Source organism: Pogona vitticeps, chromosome 2 (genome assembly GCF_051106095.1).
Source record: "Pogona vitticeps strain Pit_001003342236 chromosome 2, PviZW2.1, whole genome shotgun sequence".
Taxonomy (NCBI): Eukaryota; Metazoa; Chordata; class Lepidosauria; order Squamata; family Agamidae; genus Pogona; species Pogona vitticeps.
This window is the reverse complement of record NC_135784.1, coordinates 152,418,765-152,442,348: the sequence shown is the minus strand read 5'-3', so window position 1 is coordinate 152,442,348 and position 23,584 is coordinate 152,418,765. Positions and strand designations below refer to the sequence as shown.

Below are 23,584 nucleotides of genomic sequence, written 5' to 3'. Positions count from 1 at the left end.
ATTTCAGAAAACTGTGGAGTATAATCTGGGCATTCCTGGAAAAGGTGGAATCAGAGTTAGTTAGCCATCAAGATGGTTTTTGTATTTTATTTAAATATGGCCATTGCCTACAAATGAAACTGAGAAGTTAGCTTTGACCTTAGTAAGTGGGATATTTTGATCTGGCTGATCATTTTTGTGCCTTGTCTGTGACCTTTCATTCTCTTTAATGTTTCATTCTGTAAATCAATGAAAGTCATGTAAATGTCATGCTTTTAGAAGAAAGATGTTCCATTAAATAACTTCAGAAGAGTACACATACTGGCTTTCAAAAATGAATTTGCATTCCCATTTTCTTGTTAAGATGATTATTTGCTGTACATAAATAGTATTTTGCACTCATTATACTATCTTTTATTTTATTTTTTAATTTGAAAAATAGAAGTAGGTGGTAAATTTTGGCCAATAGTTTGTTTATTGCATGGATTGAGTAGTAAATACTACTTGTATGGCTTTGACCTACAGTATTTACTTATGGTGTAGCCTTCTCTAGTCACTTACTTGGGAATAAGACCTACAGAAGTCAAATAGCCTTACTTATAAGTATGCATGTACAGAATTGTGCTGTTAACACCATGTTGCAAAGTTTTAACCTGTTAATGGAAGTGTGATTTGCTAATGGTTCAAGGAGACCGGATGTTTTTGTCCTTTTCACTTCCACTGATAATACTGTACACTCAGCACAGCCTTCTGCAGAATGATTTTCTTATAAGCAGGAAATTAAAAAATGTAAGCAGAGTATTTTCTACCACCCATGTACTTATATATGTGTATGCATGTTGAGCATGGAGAAGACCCACACACTCTAGTAGTTGTTTGAGAAGTTCATATTTACCCTAAAGCAACTGCTCTGACTCCTTATCACTCTACTGCAAAAATTCAGAATTGTTTCCAGTTCCCAGCTGCTGCTGATGATTATCTCTAGTTCTCATTTAGCTAGATAATGTGTGTGCACTCAGTACCTAGTTACCATTAATAATCATAATAATTATGCCCCATCAAGTCACTTCTGACTTATGGCTACCCTTTTTCAGGTTTTTCCAGGCAGAGAATATTCAGAAGTGACTTACCATTCTCTTCTTCTGGGGATGCCCTTGAACTGTGCAGCTTGCCCAAGGCCACACAGCCTGACTATTCTTGCAGGAGGCACATTGGGGGATTGAACTCCCAACCATAACTCAACCATTGAGTTATCCATCCAACTCTAGTCACCATTAAACACCATTAATGCTCATTTGACACAAATGTCTTTAATCATTAATACCCATTTTTAAAATGTCTTTAGCTGTTAGCTACATAACAGCCTAGCAGAAAGGTAATTTCTCACTAGACTGAATCATATCCTTGTTATACAGTACTAGGAACTGTTTATTCTCCCTGTGTTGAAAGGCTAGGAAGAATTATACAGACATAGTTGATCTCATTTATAGCGGGAGGAAAAGAGTCAAAACTCTTGTTAGTCTTGTTTTTTTGAGGTCTTGATTTTCACCAACTTTCCATTGCTAGAGGTAGATTTGCTATGATATTTGAAAAGGTGTGATTTGGAGACCACATAGTGTGGGTGATTTTGTCCAAGTTAATAATGGTAGAGAAAGTAAAGGAGTGTTTTGGTACAGTATTGAAAAAGCAAGAGCAAGCCTTGTCCAGGGAAACATACAGTTAAGATTTTTGAGTATCTTAAAAAAGGCTTTGAACACATGGACAATCTTAGTTGCTACCTGTCAGAGTATCTCTTACAAGGAACAGCTTCCCAGTTCACCTGTTCCACCTGGGGCTGACTTCTTAGAGTGACCACACCAAGAGGTCAAAAGAATGTCAAGTAGAAATCCGGCTTTCTTTGTGGTGGCCCCATCCATCATTGTGGAATGCTCTTCCACCAAAGGTGCATCAGGTCCCCGCCTTTTGTATTTCTAGAAAACTTGTAAAGGTGGAACTCTATAAAGAAGCCTTCAAAGCATACTACTCCAAGGGAAAAATGTGGATCTATATCTGGATGTCATCAGATGATTTCTTTTTTGTTTCTTGTGTTGTGTTACCAATGTTTTATTGCTGTTCACAGGACTGTTGGATTGGGGTTTCATGTTTTCCTTTCTCTGCTCACTGCACAGAGTAATGGGTTGCCATTAAGTTATTGATCCAAATCCTCTTGCCTAGTTACACTGCTGTAGCACATATGGCGTAACTGTGGGATGCAAATTGCTCAGAGTTAAGAAATCACTGTAGACGTTATCTGTTGAATACTGTACTGAGTTTTGACTACAACTAATAAAGTCTGTAGTATTTTTTTTTTAACTTTGGGCAACTGGCTTCCCAAAATTACTCCATTCGTGTAGCTGTGCAAGAGGATTTTGGCCATTGTTTAATGGTGAGATAATGTTTCTGAAGTATAATGTAGAAGTAAAAACCATAGGTTCAGTTTTTTCTGCTCTGTATTTGGTATGTAAGAGGTGAATAGATATCTGGCAAAGCTTGCATATTACTTAAAAGTACAGTTGGTCTGTTTTGTTTGAGTAGGTAAAGAGGAAACTATTTCCAAAAGCTGCTTTTCCTGCAGAGATGAAAACAGGATTGTTACCTTTCTGCACTCCAATGCTTCCCATAATTATATACAGTATTTTAAATAGGAAATAGGAAAAATATGTAAGCAAAATATAGACTTCTAGCTGATGTGTGTCACCACACCATCAGCTCATTCATCATTTGCTTTTGCTGGTGGTATTTCATGTCTGAAGATCATGATAAATATGCATGACTTGTGCTTTTGTTAGGAGAAAGCTCTATGCAGAAGAAAAGCTAGAGTATTATGTTGATTTGAAATATCCATACAATTGTATTTTATGCTTTTCAGCCTGATGCTGTGGTGCTGTTTGTGCAAATCTGGTTAACATTTTGCCCTACAGAAGGCAGGTGAGGCAGAGCTATTCAAATTTATACCACCTTTCAGTAATTTCTGCTTTGTCCTTTCCTTCACTAAAATCTTATACAGTACAAGTACAAAGATGATGACTGTGGTGTATCTTAGGCAGCCTGCTCTGTCAGCCGTCAATGGTTGGTGCTGTGTTTCCCCTCTAAAGTCCTTGCACTGCTCCTGAGTTGAGATAACAGTAGTAATAGTGATTGTATAGGTTTTGACATCCACTGTGTCCTACCATAGTTGCTTAGTGAATGTACTATATTTTTGTGTTTGATTAATTGGTTTGTGTTTGGTCTCATTTTTGTAATGATAAATTGTTAGGATAAACAAGTTCGTACTATACACTGTTGTTTATGGCTGTTCTAAAAATCTTTTCTCTGTAACTGAACATGAACAAATTGGAAAAAACTCTGCTTGCAAATGAGTACTGTACACTTTTAGTATCTCATATAATGTTCCAAAAAGCACAACTGGTATTTCGATTCATTTATTAATTCCTTCATTATGTATTATCCTTCTTACAAGGAGCCTATGGCAGAGTATGTTGGTCTCTGTGCCTCATTTAGCCTCACAACAGCCCTGCAAGGCAGGTTATACTGAGTGAGAGCGGTTTAGCTCAAGAGAATCCAATGAGCTTGCGTGGTACCTGGATCTGTCCTATTCTGGTCTAGCCCTAACCATTGCTCTATAAAAAAGTGTTTATAGTAATGTCAAATGAGAATTCACTAGCAGTGTGCTTTTTGTCCTTTTGGGCTATAGCCCCTCAAATCCTCCCAAGTGTTCTTGGAATAGCAGCCCACAACCCTCAAATACACTCTTAAGTTTTGTTCTCCAGTAGAAAGTAATTTTGAGTTATTTATCTTCATCTTCTCAGGCCTTTGCTTCCTGTTGTTAATTTGTAGAAAAACGGGAGCTGCCATGGTGCTTCCTGGGAGTTGCTGCTCTTTGGGGATGCACCCTCTATAGAGCCTAATGGGCAGTGAGACTATGACTCCCAGGAACTCAACACCGCAGGAAGTAAAGGCCTGAGAAGCCACTGGTGCAGATAGATAACTCAAAAGCACTTTTTTTAGAGGGATGAAATCTACAGCTGGGCAGATTTGGGTTTATGGGCTGCAATTCCCAGAATACATGGAGAATTTCGGAATCGAAATCCAAAACCACAGAAGAGCACACTCCCTAGAATTCAGAACTCATTCATCTGCCATGCAATGAATCATGCACAAGTGGCAAACTCCATGGGCATTTTTGTTCTTCAGAAGTATTGCTACTGATGTGTGGGGTGAGAAGATGGAGGTCAAAAACTTGCAGAAATTTCAATAGAAGTCTCATTCTATGAAACCGTTGGGAACATTTGAAATGTTTCAGACAGAATAGATACTAAAGCTTAGTTGCTCAGAGGGGGCTTTTGTATTGTGCATATAAAAAAAAGACTATTGAAGAAGGCCATTGAAAAAAGTATCTATTTTTCAATGGACTTCTTGCTGAGAAGTTAGTGTGTCATCTGCAATAAGTGCCAGAAATGTGGTACAATGTCAGCACCATCCTCTGCTTGGTAGTAATTTATTAGCCATAGTTCCCATAGACATTTCCAGGAGCTACATGGATTGAAGAAGCAATTTCTGCTCTGCTGAACTAGCAAGTTCTCCTTTAATCACTGCTGTGATGTCACTGGCTCTGCTGTTTGGGAAATACGCTAAGTCATGGATTTTTAAAAGCCGTTTTCAATAGAAAGACTAGCTTACAAAAATTTTTAAACCCAAGCTAGTGTGGACATATCCTCCAAATATACTTCTTTTTTTATATATTGTGTTAAATATGTTGCTAATTTTAGGCTTGACTTAAATTTGTCTTTAATCCGAATCACTGAAAAGAGAAATCCTTATTTAGATTCTGACTGTTCATTGTGAGATTATTTAAGTTAGAGTGATTTAAATAATTAACACAGAGAGTGCCAATTTTTAAATCATTGATTTAAATCATGTTTGAACAAACATACTTTGCTGTCTGGGTATCTGAACAGTTAGAACAATTAGATTTTGCTCAGCAGTGGGGTAATAGGGAGGGAATGGTTACATTGTAGGGTCTGGCATGCAAATAAACTCATTTCCTTTTTTAGGGAGGAGGAATCCTTCAGTCCTTAGTTTTGCCTTTCTCAAAGCAAAGGGTTTGTGTTGAGCTTGCAAGCCAAGTTTTGGAGGCCTTCTTGAAGATCTTTTCTCTCTTCATGTACTACTGGCTTTTAGCTAGGGATGACAAGTTGGGGTATTCTCTTTCTGGTTTTTCTTTTCTTGGGGGGGGGGTTGGTTGCTGCAACTCTCAAGCTTGCCTAGGCAGCACATTTCAGAACTGGACTGCAGCTCCAAGAATTTTTCAAGCATTCTCCAGGCAGAATTCTGTGAGTTGCTGTCCAAAAAACACAGATCTGTTCATCTCTCATTTTGAGGGAGGCCCAGAAGTGTTGCCTTTCTTTTTGTGCTTTCCCCCTCTTCCAGGTGAAGAAAAAAAAGGGGAGGGCATGTGATTTGTGGTTGCACACACAAAGTCTGCAGGTGTCTCTCCAGAATAATTCTTCCTCTGAGAGAATGAGTACATGTTGGCAAAGCTGAGGAGAGGAGGGAGGAATGGAGAGGATCATACGTAGAATGATTTCTTCTGCTTTGATCCACATCCAGGAAATTGCCTCTTTCTCTTGATTACTGGAATGTTGTACTGCTGAATGGCTTTGGCTGGAACTCTGCCCCTCTTCTATACTGCACATATGTAGCCGTTCCTATATGGCTCCGTCTACTGTTTGAGCAACAACCAAAGGATCATTCCTATCACTTTCCTTTACTAAGTACTGTACTCTTATACATCCTCCCAGTAGTTCTTGCTACCCTTGTACAGTAACTTGTTTCTCTTCCCTTAAAACAGGGGAGGGATAGAATGCTGTACTCAGCTTTAGTTTATTCTTCTTTTGACTGTGATGGCCACACCAGATAGTTTCAACATTTTTGAGGGTGGAAGAAACAGGAATGTGTGCGTATGCACATGCAGCTGCACACCCACATGCACCCCCGCCCACCCTCTGCACGCATACACACACGGATGCCCTCCTGCACACCCCCACACACGTGTGCACGCACAGGCTGAGGGGAACAGGCTGGAGAAAATGGCAAGGCAGGCCAGATGTGGCTTCGCGGGCCATAGTTTGGAGACCCTAGTCTATAGCATACTGTTTTAAAAGCTGTGTCTTAGGGTGCCAAGATCCTCTAAACATATGGCTACGTATGTAGCCTGTTCAACTTCCTTTTTTGCTTGGTGAAGGCTGTGCTGTATTTGCTGTGGATTCCTCATATATGGCCTCTCTGCATCAGTCAAAACTTCACCTGCACAAATCTGTTTCTCAGGTTTTAATGAGCTCCTTGACTCACAGTTTTCATTAGGAGCTATTCATATCAACTGAACCTCCCAGATAGCCTTCACTAGTTAGCTACAGGATTTCCTATTAATATCTTTGGGTTCTTAGTACCAGAATCCTCCAGAAGTAAGGGCAACATTTTCTTCATGCCATGGAAATAAATTTCTATGCTATTTGTATTTGTAGCTGCAACAAATCATCAGAACTTTTAATAATAAATTTGTTGCAATAGAAACGCAGGTCTTCTAGCACCTTAACATATTAAGATGTTTTATCTGGCATAAACTTTCATGGACGGCAACATCCTTCCAATGTATCACAATGAACCTGTTGCTATTTGTAATGTACATCCAAGTCATATTGTTTCCCCATTTGGGGACTTTACATTAGTCTGAAGTTTATTTTTAAAGATTCTTACCAGGTTACACAATAATAAAAGATGAAGTTAAATGTTTAACATCTTTTTATTCAGGTCTTATTTTAAACAGATAATACTGTATGTAAAAAGAGGTTAATTTTAAACTTTTTTAAAAAACTGAATTATGTCTATTTTTTCTACAGAAGAAACACTTCCAAATCTAAATTATCCCTTCCTTCAGATCTCTTTTCAAAAGCATATTTATTTGCTTAAGGCTCTAAGCATAGCCCTTTAAATTTCATTTCAAACTGTAACAAAGGTTAAGTATTTGTATCTACATTTGCACTTTGGTAGCTTGGTACACCCTTGTTGCTTGTTTTGGATTGTAAACTTTTAATAGGCAGAAACATTTCCTCCCTAAAATTTGTGTAGAGCAGTGATGAGTAAATAAACAAAATTTAGCAATGTGTGGGAGATAGATGGGAAAGTTGTTGTTTTTTTCCCTTGATTGCATGACTTTCGTCACTTTGTATGTAGAGAACATATAGATTGCTACATTGTCTCTGTTGCTCAGATTTCAGTTTGCCTGCCAGTGACAATGTCCACAATAGTGGTGATGATTTCTGAATTTCAGTCTTAATTTTGCTGGGAGGAATTTGGCTTGTCAGGTAGAAGAAAGCTAAGGGGGAAATAAACTAATTTCTGAATTATTTCAGTTTCCTGGCAAAACGATGGAGACAGCAATGATGAATCTAAGGAACATTTTAAACCAACTGAAGCGCCAAGCAGAAATTCTAAATGAAGACAATGAAATCCGTAAGTTGCCTCCTTCTGTGCACATAAGCAGGTGACTAATGTTAGGGTGACAGAGATCCGTATTGCATTGGAAGATCCCTTTAATTCTTTGATTCAAAACGTCCTGAATCATTGAGTCAGTGTGTTTTTCCAAATTCATCAGATCAGCCAGCTAACATGTGCTAACTAATTCTTGAAGCTTGATTATTGGAATAGATTCCTTCCTTTTATAGAAAACTGATCTATAATCAATCCATCAAGCAGGTTTTGTGCAAAGTGGGTTTCTAGGTAATAGTGTGGAGCAATTGCATTACAATACAGTCCCACTAGTTAGTTACTTTATCCTATCTTGTGCCTCAAGGATGTGATGTTATACAGTGGTGCCTCGCTTAATGACGTTAATTCGTTCCAGCGAAATCGCTGTAGAGCGAAAACGTCATAAAGTGAAAATAAAAAACCCATTGAAATGCATTAAAACCTGGTTAATGCGTTCCAGTGGGCTAAAAACTCACTGTCCAGCAAAGATCCTCCATACGGCGGACATTTTTGTTGCCTGTATAGCGAGGAATCTGTCCCTAAGCACAGCGGGAGCCATTTTGAGCACCCGGTGGCCATTTTGAAAACCCAACAATCAGCTGTTTTGATCGTCGTAATGCGAAGAATCGGTTCCCGAAGCAGGGAACCTATCTTCGCAAAGCAAAAGAACCTCATTTAAAACATCGTCGTAAAGCGGATTTGTTGTAATGTGGGGCAGTCGTTAAGCGGGGCACGACTGTATTGCCATGTACTGTTGCAAGTCTCAATGAGCCCAAAGGAGGTCTGTGTTGTGTCACAGAAACTGACATCTGTACATAATAGGCAGGTGCAGGGGGGGATGCTTGCTCGAGACAAGTTTGTCCAGTCTTCTGTAGACATTGTTTGGCAGGATGGACCATTTATATTCCCTTTAGGATGATAAGTAGCTAAGGAAATTGGCTTTTTCCTTCCCAATCAATATTTGTATAATTATCTAGCTGAGCAGAATTGCTGGTCCAGACATCTGTGATAGTAATCTACATCTACTGAAACATATTACAGCAGTTATATTTAAAGTCTGCTGTTTAACTTACTTTTGGTATCCTATTCTGTGACTATAATAATAATAATAATCTGTGCTCAGGATAATTATAGCTGCAATTCTGTTCTCCGGCATGACAATTGTCAGGAAGTTCATGGTTTTTTTTTTGTGTTGCCATGGTGACATCCTATTTTCTAATACACAGTGTCACTTGTTAATCAAACTATATAGACCAATAGAAATCTTTGGTTTTGAAGTTAGGAGAAATGACTCTGATGCATGATTGTAGCTTCCATTTAGCACAACCCTGTGCACATTTTCTCAGAAATAAGTTATATTGTGTTTGATTGGGCTTATTGCAAGGCACATGATCAGAGATTTTAGACATATTATTGAGTTCAGACTGTTGTGTTATAAATTAGTTAGGCATCAAAGTTACCTGAAGTTAATCTCCAGATTTTTTAAATAAAAAAAACTTAATGTTCTTTTTCACTAAAGCAAGACAAACTTTTTTTCTTTACAAGAGAATTATTCCTCCTGGAGGTTTCCAGAATGGACAGTTACTTTTTTTCCCCTTCAGCTCATTGGGCATCCAGGGCTACACAAAAATAAGCAAAGGAATGTCTCTGAGGTGCATATTGTTTGCTCTTGTCTCAATAAACAGGTTTGCTCACAAGCATGCATTTTTCACCTTTGTATCATGATAATTTCTAACAAGAAGATATTTTACATAGAAAATATTAATCCTCCTCCTCTTTGAACTATCTATTCTAAGTGGATTAATTTGTTTTAAATGGATTACAATGTATATCCTTTTTAGAATTTATTCAGCTGGCAAAGAACTTTGAAGAATTCAGGAAAAAGTGGCAAAGCATGGATCATGAGGTGGCCAGGTGCAAAGAGCTCCTAATGAAAAGAGAAACTGAGTGCAGTGCCCTGGATGTGAAGCTGAAACATGCTAGAAACCAAGTCGATGTAGAGATCAAGCGAAGACAGCGTGCTGAAGCGGCCTGCGAAAAGTTGGTGTGTATAAAATTGCTTCAGCATGTCCTAACAGACCGAAAACAGGAGCTCCTTTAACCTCCTTCTACTGATGCCACCCTCTGCTTCCTGGATATTGCAGTTTTCCTAGCACTCAGCCATAGCATATTGCTGCTGTGAATATACCATTTTCTTGGTTAATAAGGCGATCGCAATTTGTAAGCACTTTTTTGTTTATTACTTCTGCACTACCGATCTATTGGCAAATGACACCACATTCACTACTACTCCCCTCCCCCAGATCCCATGTGGTTATCCAGTGGCCAGCATGCAAGCAGGGCATGGGTCTAATTTCAAGACAAAATGGAGAATCCACTTGCAGGTGCAAAAACATTTGCTCAACATGTTGCTGAGGCTCCCATCCATTCCATAGGTCCTGGGCAATGGACTTTGATCTGGGCAATTTGAGACTGTCCTGCAAAGACAAACAGATGTTAGAGCAGACATACAAGTAATTATTTAAAGTTGCATCACTTGCACTCCAATTTGATCACTTGCACTCCAATTGCTTCGCCCTTTGTCTCCCCTCTGTTTCCCTTTCTTCTGTGCTCCTCCATCCGTCGTTCTTCTTCACAACCCTGTGTCCCTTTGCCTAAATTCTGCTTCTGGGAACCAACCCTTTTAGCCAAGTGTGCACCTGTACAGCTGCCATTTAAGCCTTAGAAAGGAAGGAGGGGGAAGCTACTTGCCTATTAACTCTGCTGAGTGTATGAGATTCGTGTACTTTCAGTCTTCAAAGATTGGGAGGAGGGAACCAAGCAATAGTTCCAGCCCTGTCCTTCTCACCTTGCTGCTTTTTGGGAGGACATATCAGAAGTGGGAAAGTTGTGTTAGGACAAAGAATCAGGCCCCTTGCCTCCAGTATATAGTGGCTGGATCTGCCTATGGGACTCACTTTCTGGACAAGAAATGCAAAGCAGGAAGGAAGCATCCTCCCAGCTTGAGCATTTCTAAATGCTTCTGAATGGTGAGTGCTCTTTTTATTTTAGGCTAAAAGAGAATGGGGAAAGAAGAAGAAGAAGAGCACAGCTAGATTTCAGGTTTGAAACAAGCAAATACAAGCAAGCTGGATCTTAGGGAAGAGCTCCTTCCTCTAGAAACTTATTAGCTTCATTCTTTGTGGGTCTGGATCCAGTTTTGCTGAAACTTGTGAAACCATTTTCTTCGCTTCTACTGACGCAGATGTAAGAATCCTTGAGCAGTAAAGATTGCTTAGCACAAGCCTATGCGAGGCATTCTAATATTACTTCTGGATTTGGTTTTTGGATGGGTTGCCCTTTAGCATCCTGATATTGTGAATTTAAGGCAAGAACATGAATACTCTATAGAACTGATAGTTTCTTCACCATCCAAAGAAGGACTTAACAGCCTGTTGTAGCTCAGTTGCCTCTTGCTAACTTAGTCAGGGCTCAGGTTCTAATTATGGAGATTTTCATATGTGCAGTACACTCCCTTGAGATGCACTCTCAATTTGTCCAATTTGTCTATTTCTTTTCAAAAAGGGGTTTGGTTGAAATCTGGGCAATAATGAGAGTGAAGTCAAGTTTCGGGAGTTTCTCTTTGCTGGTGTTTTCTGTCTCTTTTTCTTGAAGTAGAAAATAAATTTAGCAGTTAACAAGCAAATTAAGTGGTGCCCCATATCCATCCATTAAATCAATCCTGTTTGGACAGTGAAGAGAGTACTTTATTGTGTCCCTTGGCAGATGGGAACTCCGTTTTCTTTTTCTCATCAATCTAATGTGGTGGAAACTATTGCGGCTTGCAAATAGAATTGGTAAAATACCAGCAAATTGCTTTACAGCTCAACAAAATTGATTTGGAGTACCTTATCCTTTTAGACTGGGTAAAAATGTGATCTCTGCTGCTCCTTTGAACGAACTGAATGTGATCATTTGAGAGACAGGTGTGCATCTCTTTATAGACATCAATATGCTGATGGTGCAGCAGTGTTCATCAGAAGGCTATATGTATTATGAGTTCTCTATTATGTAAAATGAGACTACTTTTCATATTTTCTAACTTGTAGGAGCGGCAGATCCAGCTGATGAGGGAAGTGCTCATGTGTGATTCATCAGGCAGTATTCAGCTGAGTGAAGAACAGAGATCAGCACTAGCCTTTCTAAACAGGCCTCAGACTTCGACTGGTGGGAACAAAAGGTAGACAAATCAGATTTTACTTTGGTCTAGAGTGCTTCTTCGGTGGGTTGATTTGCAAAGAAAGCGGATGATTAATTTGACTTTCACTGTGGCCAAGCAACATTTTTCAAAAACTTAGAAGCTTTGCATATGATCTGAAAGGCGAGGATTCAGAATTTAAACTTGCTTTTGTAAGAATCCATAATTTTAAGATATCACTCATAGCTCAGTGCACTATTTTTGTGTATGTTGATACATCTTTATTGCATCTAATATGCAGTTTTTCTTTATTCTAAGCTTTAAAGAATTGTGGGACACGTGTTGCCAAGAGTTTCCTTGGGCTTCAAGAAGCCAGGACTGATGTCCTACGACAAATATAAAACAGAGTCGCTTATTCAAAAAAATCCTCTTCATAGAGAATGCAAAGCAGTGGTTCCCAGCCTTAGGAAACTTAGGTGTTCTTGGACTGCAACTCCCAGAAGCCCAGCACAGCTGGGTTAAGGCTTCTGGGAATTACAGTCCAAGAACATCTAAGTTTCCCAAGTTTGGGAATCACTCCTCTAAAGCGATACCTATATTTCTGTCTTGCAAGAAAAGATCTTCATCTCATGTAGCAGTGCTAATCTGACTGTCAATGATTCTGCCTTCGTGTTAATGTTAAACCTAATTCTGAGCACTTTTCTCAAATATGGTAACTGACCTACTTCAAACATCAGTCTTATTTCTTGTCTGCCAAATGGTTAATTTATCTAAATTTAGCTTTTTAATGACTATTGGAAGGGCTTCTTTTTTACTTTGCAGGAAAAATTTCTGCTCTGTGTTTTGGTAGTTAATGATTAAGATTTAGAAAATGCAGTGAAGACATTGATTTATGAGAACACTTCAATCAATATTTATACATTAAGTAGGGGATAGATTTGTATGGTGTCTGGATTGCATTGCAGCCAGATGGGCACTCAAAATTAGGCAGCAATAAAAAAATTGTGAAGAGGTTGTATAAGATACCGAATCCTAGAATAGCTTTCCTTAGTGATGGAGTAATGAAATAATGTAATGTAAATTGAATGTGTCAGATTACAGTGGGATCTTGACTTGAGAACTTAATCTGTATTGGAAGGCGGTTCTCAAGTCAAAAAGTTCTCAGGTCAAATCTGCATTTCCCATAGGAATGCATTGAAAACCATTTGATCCGTATCTGCTCTTTTCCGTCCATAGAAACTAATGGGAAGCTGCTATTCTGCCTTCGACCACTAGAGGGGGATATTTTGTTTCTTTGTTTCTTAGGTCAAGAAAGGTTCAGGGAAGGCAGGGAAAATACAGTCCAGGCAGTCTGAAGACTGTCTCCCAATCCACTCTCTAAATGCTGGGAGGAGTGAGGAAGCAGACAGGCACCCTTTTCACTGGCCAACAGTTAACTGAAAGTTCAAATTTTGCACTTTCCCTGCCTCCCACGTGGTTTTTTTCAGTTCTTAACTCAAATCTAAGTATGTAAGTCAAGACAATATTTTCCTATGAGAGTGGTTCTTAAGTCAAAATGTTCTTAACTCAAGCCGTTCTTAAGTCAAGACCCCACTGTATGCAGATCAAGGAAATTAGAAAAATTCATGCTGAATTTTACTACTGCTACTAAGTATTCAAACAGGACTGAAGAAAAAATCATGAAATTATTTCTTGTTTGTAAAATAGCTAGTATATGCTACAACAGGGGCTGTACAAAGAAAGAATATGGCATTGTGATAGGCACATCCCACAGATTTCTGGGTGTGTGTGATAAATATATGCTTATTTTCTTCTTATTAAAATTAACGAGTTAGAGATGCTTACTCCTTGGATTGCTGCCTTGTCGTAGCAAAGGGGCTTGATTAATTCAGAGAAGCTATGGCTATGCCGTGCAGGGACACCCAAGATAGACAGGTCATAGTGGAGAGTTCTGACTAAATGCGATCCACCTGGAGCAGGAACTGGCAAGCCACTCCAGTGTCTTTGCCAAGAAAACTCAATGGACAGAAACAAAAGGCTAAGACATATGACGCTGGAAGATGAGCCCCTCAGGTCAGAAGGCGTCCAACATGTTACGGAGGAAGAGTGGAGGACAAGTACAAGTAGCTCCAGAAGCTAATGAAGTGGTTGGGCCAAAGCTGAAAGGACACTCAGCTGTGGACGTGCCTGGAAGTGAAAGGAAAGTCCAATGCTGCAAAGAAAATACTGCATAGGAACCTGGAATATAAGATCTATGAACCTTGGTCAAACAGGAGATGGCAAGAATAAACATTGACATCCTGGGTGTCAGTGAACTGAAATGGATGGGAATAGGCGAATTCAATTCAGATGATTATCATATCTACTATTGTGGGCAAGAAGCCCATAAAAGGAATGGAGTAGCCCTCATAGTCAACAAATAGTGAGAAAAGCTGTAATGGGATATAATCTCAAAAATGATTTCAATACGAATCCAAGGCAGACCTTTCAGCATCACAATAATCCAAGTTTATGCACCAACCACCAATGCTGAGGAGGTTGAAATTGACCAATTTTATGAAGAGTTACAAGACCTTCTAGAACTAACACCAAAGAAAGATGTTCTCATTATAGGGGACTGGAATGCTAAAGCAGGGAGTCAAAAGATAAAAGGAACAACAGGAAATTTGGCCTTGGAGTTCAAAACGAGGCAGGGCAAAGACTAATAGAGTTTTGTCAAGAGAATAAGCTGGTCATCAGAAACACTCTTTTCCAACAACACAAGAGGCGACTACACGTGGACATCACCAGACGGGCAATACTGAATTCAGATTGATTATGTTTTCTGCAGCCAAAGATAGAGAAGCTCTATGCAGTCCGCAAAAACAAAACCTGAAGCTGATTGTGGCTCTGATCATCAGCTTCTTATAGCAAAACTCAAGCTTAAACTGAAGAAAGTAGGAAAACCCACTGGGCTAGTCAGGTATAAACTAAATCAAATCCGTTATGAATACATAGTGGAAGTGAAGAACACATTTAAGGAACTTGATTTGGTGGACAGAGTGCCTGAAGAACTATGGATGGAGGCCCGTAACACTGTACAGGAGGCAGCAACAGAAACCATCCCAAAGAAAAAGAAATGCAAGAAAGCAAAGTGCTGTCCAATAAGGCCTTACAAATAGCAGAGAAGGGAAGGGAAAAATGCAAGGGAAATAGGGAAAGTTACAGAAAATGGAATGCAGACTTCCAAAGAATAGCAAGGAGAGACAAGAGGGCCTTCTTAAATTAACAGTGCAAAGATATAGAGGAAAATAATTGGAAAAAAACACCAGGTATCTGTTCAAGAAAATTGGAGATATTAAAGGAACATTAATTTTTAATGTTTTAAGAATTGTTTTAATATATGATATTTTATATTGTCTTTTAAAATGTTTTTAAGTTTTAATGTTGTACGCCGCCCAGAAGCCACTGGTAATGGTGCGGCTAAAAAATATTGTAAATAAATAAATAAATAAATTTTGTGCAAAGCTGGACATGACAAAGGACAAAATGGCAGGGACCTGACAAAAGCAGAAGACATCAAGAAGAGGTGGCAAGAATACACAGAGGAATTATACCAGAAAGATCTGGATGTCCCAGACAACCCAGATAGTGTGGTTGCTGACCTTGAGCCAGACATCCTGGAGAGTGAAGTCAAGTGGGCCTTAGAACAACAAGGCCAGTGGAGGCAATGGCATTCCAGTGGAACTATTTAAAATCTTAAAAGATGACACTGTTAAAGTGCTACACTCAATATGCCAGCAAGTTTGGAAAACTCAACAGTGGCCAGAGGACTGGAAAAGATCAGTCTACATCCCAATCCCAAAGAAGGGCAGTGCCAAAGAATGCTCTAACTACCGGACAATTGCACTCATCTCACATGCCAGCAAGGTTATGCTCAAAATCATACAAGGTAGGCTTCAGCAGTATGTGGACCGAGAACTCCCAGAAGTACAAGCTGGACTTCGAAGGGGCAGAGGAACCAAAGACCAAATTGCTAACATGCACTGGATTATGGAGAAAGCCAGAGAGTTCCAGGAAAACATCTACTTCTGCTTCTACGCAAAAGCCTTTGACTGTGTGGACCACAACAAACTATGGCAAGTTCTTAAAGAAATGGGAGTGCCTGACCACCTTATCTATCTTCTGAGAAATCTATATGTGTGACAGGAAGCAACAGTTAGAACTGGATATGGAACAACTGATTGGTTCAAAATTGGGAAAGGAGTACAACAAGGCTGTATATTGTCCCCCAGTTTATTTAACTGATATGCAGAATACATCATGCGAAAGGCTGGACTGGAGGAATCCCAAACCGGAATTAAGACTGCCAGAAGAAATATCAACAACCTCAGATATGCAGATGATATCACACTGATGGCAGAAAGTGAGGAGGAATTAAAGAACATGTTAATGAGGGTGAAAGAGGACTGATTGTGAAAATGAAAAATGAAACTTTCAGTTTATCATCTTCAGTGTTAGACATGTAATGGTATATTTGTATACACATACAGGCATATGCTGCGACATTCCTCCTAGTCTTTCTAGGTAATTGATTAGTAATCACAGAGTCCTGATGAAAGTGAAGTATGAAAATATGAATGTTATTCTCACATGCATGATTCTAAAACATTGCTTTTATATTTAGACTGTCAACGATTGATGAATCTGGTTCAATTTTATCCGACATCAGTTTCGACAAGACTGATGAATCTCTGGTAATGTAACCTTGATTTGTTTTTATTTCTTGTGCTGATTGACAGATGTAAAGATATGACTCTATGTAAGGAGATGCGTGTTGATTTTGTGATTTGTCCTTCATCTGAATATACTGAATTATTAACTTTTCCCTTCCCAGTTCCATTATATGTTAACATACCATACCAAATATATATTTTATGGCCTACAGGTCATAAGATTAATCATTTTAGTAAGAAGCTAAAAGAACTGAACAAAAAGCTTTTATTTATAATATATATAATATATATTTGCCAGCTATATGATGCTAAGCAAAATATGCTCTCATTTCTAGGATTGGGATTCCACAGTAATGAAGACTGTTAGGCTGAAGAAAAGAGAAAAAAGAGTATGTATGCTCTTTCCCATTATGTGATCTGATGGAAACCAGGGGTTTCACACTTGACTGAATTCTACATTAATGTCTGTCTAAATGCATATTTCAGTGTGCTTTACTTCATCATGGATCTCATCATGGTATGAAGAGGACAATAGTTATAAATGATCTGGCTAGCAAATATTTTTCTGCTTTATTTTGAGTGTGACAGTTAAAGTATATGTCAGTGTACATATGTAATAGTTTATTTTTCTTCATTCATTCAGAAACTTTTGCTCTCCTTATGTCAATTGAACAAGTACCCTATCAAGCTGGCATTGTCTAGAGAGCTACCTAAGTTGCTAGATATTCTCCCTCTAAGCTTCTTGTTCCAACTCTGGAATTTTGTTTTAATATTTAATGCTGTCACGACCGTCCTCCAACCTAACACGACTTCTCTCAGTACCTGGTTGCTCACCATCAATCTCTGACGTTCCTCTTGCGTGTACCTAGATTATGTACCCAATCTCAGGCATGAACCACATTCTTTACTATTGATATCTTTACAGTTGATAGCTTTACCAGCTATGTTTACTGTGAAAGACTGAGGTCCATTCAGTACTTAACTTTGAAATAAGAACAGGTTTATTAGTTACGCCCTGTTTCATGAATAGTTCTTAAGCACATTCTTAAAGTTACACAAAGCACTCAGTATATTCCTTTAACCTCATCTGTACTTAACTAATACAGGTAACACTCTGATTGTTCACTCACTAAAATCTCTCTCTGCCACAAAATTCGCAAACTATCTATCTCCTCAAACTCTCTCCACCTTTTTTTACCTCTCCGTCTCTTGCTCTCCGCCTCAGCCCCTCTTCTATGTAGCTGGCTGTGCCTCCCGACAGCTCCCTGTTGGTTCATGCAAATGCCCTGTTGAATACGCATGACAGGGTGACCGCTACAAATGCATTGCAGTAGGGGGCTCAAATTGAATGGGGCAGTTTTGATAAGCCCGTTCCATGACACTGTAGATGGAGGTTATGATTTCCAACATATTTGTGATTACAACAGAATACAGCCAAAACATTTAATTCTCTTTCACAGTTATTCAAGGGGAAAAAAATCTTAAGGTCAGATATATTTCTTTCTCCCTCTCATTCCACTTAGCTTTCTTCACTTTTGTTTGGTTACTTTGTGTGCCAACGAAGCAAGAAGGAAAAAGATTCAATCTTAGGCATGGGGCATTTGAATTATTTTTACTACAACCCCCAGCCAGCAAGAATTCTGGTAGCTGTGGCCAAAAATCCAAGAGATTCAGAACACTTACCTTTGCCTTGGCAAGTCTCTGGAACAACAGTAATTAGGCTGAAGAATATGGATGGGAATTGTTATGTTCCATGGGAGCTTTAAGGAATTAGGGCACTGGTTCCCAACCTTGGGTCCCCAGATGTTTTTAGACTAAAAGTCCCAGTACCTTTCACCACTAGCTGTGCTGGCCAGGATTTCTGGGACCTGTAGTCCCAAGAACATCTGGGGAACTAAGGTTGGGAACCACTGGATTGGAGAACTAGTTTTTGAGAGACCCAGCATAGAACCTAATGACCAGATAGACTAGCAGTCTCCTAATCTCTGGCAAATTCTGGAAACGGCAATGAAAAATATCTGAAAGTCTCATGCCTATTTAATGTACATTTTCCCCTAGACGCCTTCAAAAATATTACTTCCTTTGTAAATACATAGAAGAGAATGTAGTATTGAACTACATAAATAGAAATTACTTGCTTTTTCCCCAGAAATGCTGTAACATATTGATCCAAACACAATATTATTTTTTTTAACAGCGCTCATCCAGGCAGTTTATTGAAGGCCCACCTGGTCCTTTAAAGAAAACTCGTTCTATTGGCGCTACAGCAGACCAAGTATGTGGTTTTCTGAGATTGTATTGCTTTTCTTATGAGTGAAGTGTCTGATAATTTTAGCACATGTCATGGGGGAGTCGTGTGGATGAGGGTGAAGTTCAGTAATAGATACTGGTTCTCATTATTTGTTTAGGTCTGTATAGACTGTCCACATTTACTGTTAACATGCATTGTTAATGACTGTTTCTCCATACTCAAGCTGTAAGATAGAGAAATACTGTTTTCCATTACAACTTTTTATTTCATTTCATTTCTGTGCCAATTTTTACCTGGTATAGGGCCCCAAGGTGGCTGACAAATATTAAAAACAAGTGCAGTTAAAAGTTATACATTAAATCGATTAAACATACTGCAATATTTATAAATTGCTAATTAAAAAAACACGCACCAGAAAAACAGATTCTCACGAGAAACAAAATAGTGCACAATAGTATTCTGTAACTCTCTTGTTACAAGTCTATCAAAAAAGGGAAGTCTATGCCAACCCGGCTTTCCAAATGAGGGGATTCCACAACCTGGGAGCAATCATTTGAAAAAAGGCTTGCTTTCACATCCTCACCAAACATGTATGTGAAGGTGGTGGAATCAAGAAAAGGGCCTATCCCAAAGGTCTTAAAATCTAGTCAGCTCATACACAGAGATTGATCACTTCAGATATCTTGGACACAACTTGTATAGTTTTATCGGTCACAACAAGTGGCTGATAGCTTCCTTCTTTTTTTTAAGGTGGCAATCCATTGTATGATGCGTGTGGTCAACCCAATCAGCATCTCTGCACCTTTGCAGGGTATATGGCAGTCTTTTTTGTAGATCAGTACCTATTCTTGTGAATTCACAGTTCAGTCCTTTTATAGAAGCATTTATTGAAATGCCAACATCTGATCTTGCAATGATCCCTTTGTGATTTACATTATTATTTACCTTATTGTATTCCATTTTTCTTGAACAAAACTCAGAACATGAGGTGATTTCCTATTCAGACACAAGCCACGTCTGTTTCATTTCAATGTAACAAAGTGAAATATTAGTGTTTCCTGCCTTTTCAATGGGTTTACCTTTTTTTGTGCATGTCAAGGTTTGATACCTTGTCTGTTCAAGAGTGAGAGATTACAAAGGAATAATGTCAGCTACGACAAACCATAGGCTTCTTTTATTTGTCCAAGGAGTACTATAAACCTCTGTAGGACTCCTGGGGAAATCGGGCATCTTATCAGGATCTGACATGCATATTTTGTGAACAGCCTACATGCTGTGATCTTTGACAATGCTTTGAATGGTTTAGTAGCAGAGAATTGTCTCGGAGTACACTATACCTTAAAGTCATTGATTTGCCTGTTAATCCTTAGATTTTGATTGGCTGGAGGATAGTATGTGAATACAAAAACCACTGGGTTGTAACAGGACAATTTCTTTGGTTGCACTGGGAATACCTACATTCTGAAATCAGGATTTTTGTGCTGTGTAATATCTTAAGAAAAGTAAAATAGATCATAGGTGTCATATGACTGGGAAGAATTAACTTGTCATCTGTCCCTCAACTGACTCTTGCAATTCTTAATCTCTTGGACCTTTCATTTTAGGGAAATGAATCAATAATTGCAAGAACAACCCTAACTGTACCTAATGATGGAGGCCCAATTGAAGCGATCTCTACTCTTGAGACTGTTCCTTACTATGTTGGAAGCCAAAGAAACACAGGTGTGTGTCTGGTTTTTGATTATTACATAGTTTTTCTTAACTTAAAATGCTATGACATTCTTGTATCCACAGCCTCTGGCCTTTGTTTGTCTAGAGCTGTACTGATGCCAATACAAATGAGTAATCTTTTGCAAGGCTTATAAAATTGCAACATGTATCTGAGTTATGTTTGACATTTATTATGAGTAAACTAAAAGCAGCCTTTTCTTTACTTCTATTACATCATATGATTCTATCTATTTTCAATTTCTCCTTGTCATTATTTATAAAATGAAAGAGGGGGAAATAAATTGCTGAAATATTTAATCTGACCTGCCTAAATCCTTTATACACATCTGTTTCTATTTCTACTTTAACAAGGATTAAGGAGGTACCCTGAAAGCTGCCTGCTAAATATCCCTCTCAAGTCTTCAGATTCTTTGCTGAGAAAAGGATCCAAAAGTAACACCTTGCTTTTTTCTTAAAGTCAAGCCTTTGTTATTTTAATTCAGAAACTATAAGTGGAGGGGCTTAGTTAGACATCCTGAAACTCCTTTTTCCAGCTACATTAGGTTGCTACTGCAAATAATAATTGTAACGTCCATGCTGAGAAACGCTAGCTTCACTCATTTAAACTGGTGGCCACTACTGCCAATCTGAAACTTGTTCTTAGAAACAGAATGCACAAAATGAGTGTCTCTTTGCCTCCACTCAAGCCATTCTACAGCCTTGGAACAGTGATTCAAACCTGGGAAGCAGGCAACTGGAATGTAAATCTGAAACAGATGGATTTAGCACTCCTGGGAACACTGGGATGAGACTTCATGAATTTGTCTCAAAAACGGTGAGCAAGCAGTCAGCTTATATGATTCCTTTGTGTTTTGGGGCAGTGTTTTCATTTATTTATTTATTTTTAATTGGTACCGAGCAGGTTACCAATCTCAGGGCCTGATTTTAACCTTTGCTTTAATTCCGGGATGAGAACTGCCCTCTCATAGCCTGTGACTCTGGAGAACTTTAGCTGGGACTTTGTTTTCAGTACCAGCGTCTTTGGAATGAGGAGAGCTGGAACAGGGCTTTTTGAGCAGATATTCTTTTTGGTTGAGTGCAAACATTTAATCTTAGCTGTTTTAAAATTGGTTAAGATGTCAAATATGTAGAAAACCATAGCATAGTTGGTGAGGTCCAGCCCAGAAGGGCATGTCTGGGGAAGCATCGGCAAATTCTCTTTCACAGTTTTCAGACAGAATGGATATGGGGTGGGACTTCTTTAACCATGATCTGCGTGGTAGAGATGCTTAACCATAATTCACAGACTTCACATCTCAGTTTGCAGCCAGTCCTTAACCCTGGTTTGTTTATTCAATTGGGCCTTATAAAAAACTGTCTTTTAATTATTACGTTTTGCACACATTTTGTCAAAGTGTAATTCTGTTCTAATAGTCTACAGTGGTAACTAAGATGTGTATTGTAAGGTGGCTTAGTACCGCAACCAGAGATGAGCTTGACATGGAGTAGGAAGCTGGTTAAAACGTATGTTCTTGAAGACACTTTGATCACTTGCTAAGGTTGCCATTATGGTTTATTATCTGGGATTTCTTCCCAGTGATTTTAATGTTTTTAAAATTAACATTAACTTTCCATTGTTTTGAGATAGCTGTTTTGAGAGCCTTTTAGCTGAGTGGTAAGATAAAAGCAAGGGACGTGGCGGTGTTGCAGGTTAAACTGCAGAAGCCTCTGTGCTGCAAGGTCGGAAGACCAGCAGTCGTAAGATTGAATCCACACGATGGACTGAGCTCCCGTCGCTTGTCCCAGCTCCTGCCAGCCTAGCAGTTCGAGAGCATATAAATACAAGTAAATAGGTACCACCATGGTGGGAAGGTAACAGCGTTCTGTGTCTAGTTGCGCTGGCCACGTGACCATGGAAACTGTCTTCGGACAAATTCTGGCTCTGTGGCTTGGAGACGGGGATAAGCACCGCACGCTAGAGTCAGACACAAGTGGACTAAGTGTCAAGAGGAACCTTTACCCAGGATAAAAGCAAAGGAATAAAGTAGCAATTCTATCTATTTTCATCTAGACTATATTTCAGCACTTATGCTTATGTATTATATGCTTATTAAGCCACATTCTAGGTTTTACACACATGCTCTTTCCCCAGGTTATTAAACCCGAATCATGTGTTCCTTGCGGCAAGCGCATAAAGTTTGGGAAGCTGTCACTGAAGTGCCGAGACTGCCGGGTAGTGACGCACCCAGAATGTCGAGAGCGCTGCCCCCTGCCCTGCATACCTACCTTAGCAGGCACTCCTGTCAGAATTGGAGAGGTATGCTTCGGATAAGATGAGACACCTTCAGTGATATGATGTTGCACAATTTTCTTTGATAGCTAGCGAATGAGATTTAAGTGGGTGAAATAGAGCATGGAGGGCAATGTAATCATTTGTGCTAAATTCCTTCCGCAGAAGATTCCTTTTGTGCTAAAATTTGCAACAGTATTTTGAGGATACTGCTTGGCTTTCAAGGGCTGCTGCTGATGTAACTGTTAAATGAATTTATCAGTTTCTGTGTAAAAAGATACACATATGGGCCAAAATCCTGTTGATTGGTATAGTAAATTGCACTAGAGTAGGCCACTTGAATCAGTGGGGATTTTGTAAATCAACTCCATAAGTTCCATTGAATCAAATGGGCCTACTCACACTGTGATTCGTTATGCTAAGCACCAGGATTTTGGCCACAGTGTTTAAAATAAACATTCTCTTACCCTGGAATTTTCAGATGGTCTCTAGTCTGTGGTCTACAAAAAAACTTGAGCTTTTTATTTCCTATTAAGCTTTATGCTATTTTTCTGCAATGAACCAATATAATAAAACAGGTGACTGTACATATGGACATCACCAGTTGATAATCAAATGGACCACATAATTGGAAGGTGGAGAAGGTGTATTCTGCCTGACAAAACAAGACTGACCCTCCCTAGAATAAAAAGTGCCTAAACATAAATAAGACACGGATTGGCTCATTAAAGGAAGCCACCGTTTTCAGTTTGGTCAAGCTGAGTAGCACTGTTGATAATAGGACATTTTGGAGGTCCAGTGATACAGGTTTTCTGGAAAAATTAGAATTGGAATTTTCCAGTGCTCTATGTTAACTGATTTAGCATGTTTGGTTCAAATGTTATATTCAAGCATTT

General features: G+C 39.0%; 1 protein-coding gene across 9 annotated transcripts in view; it reads left to right on the top strand.

Annotated features, from left to right (window-relative positions):
* Window positions 1-23,584, top strand: part of RACGAP1 (Rac GTPase activating protein 1) — a 35,562-nt gene that overhangs the window by 4,557 nt on the left and 7,421 nt on the right. For 4 of the 9 annotated variants that reach the window (XM_020784429.3, XM_020784402.3, XM_020784411.3 and 1 more), the window contains exons 2-11: window positions 2,888-2,946; window positions 7,431-7,530; window positions 9,387-9,589; window positions 11,634-11,764; window positions 16,389-16,458; window positions 16,773-16,826; window positions 18,635-18,712; window positions 20,293-20,410; window positions 21,106-21,233; window positions 22,551-22,715. In XM_020784429.3, coding sequence (XP_020640088.1) covers window positions 7,446-7,530; window positions 9,387-9,589; window positions 11,634-11,764; window positions 16,389-16,458; window positions 16,773-16,826; window positions 18,635-18,712; window positions 20,293-20,410; window positions 21,106-21,233; window positions 22,551-22,715 — 1,032 coding nt within the window. In that variant the 5' untranslated portion in view covers window positions 2,888-2,946; window positions 7,431-7,445. The remainder of the gene's footprint in view (window positions 1-2,887; window positions 2,947-7,430; window positions 7,531-9,386; window positions 9,590-11,633; window positions 11,765-16,388; window positions 16,459-16,772; window positions 16,827-18,634; window positions 18,713-20,292; window positions 20,411-21,105; window positions 21,234-22,550; window positions 22,716-23,584) is intronic. The other 5 variants (XM_072990886.2, XM_020784456.3, XM_020784464.3 and 2 more) reach the window with 2 other exon arrangements.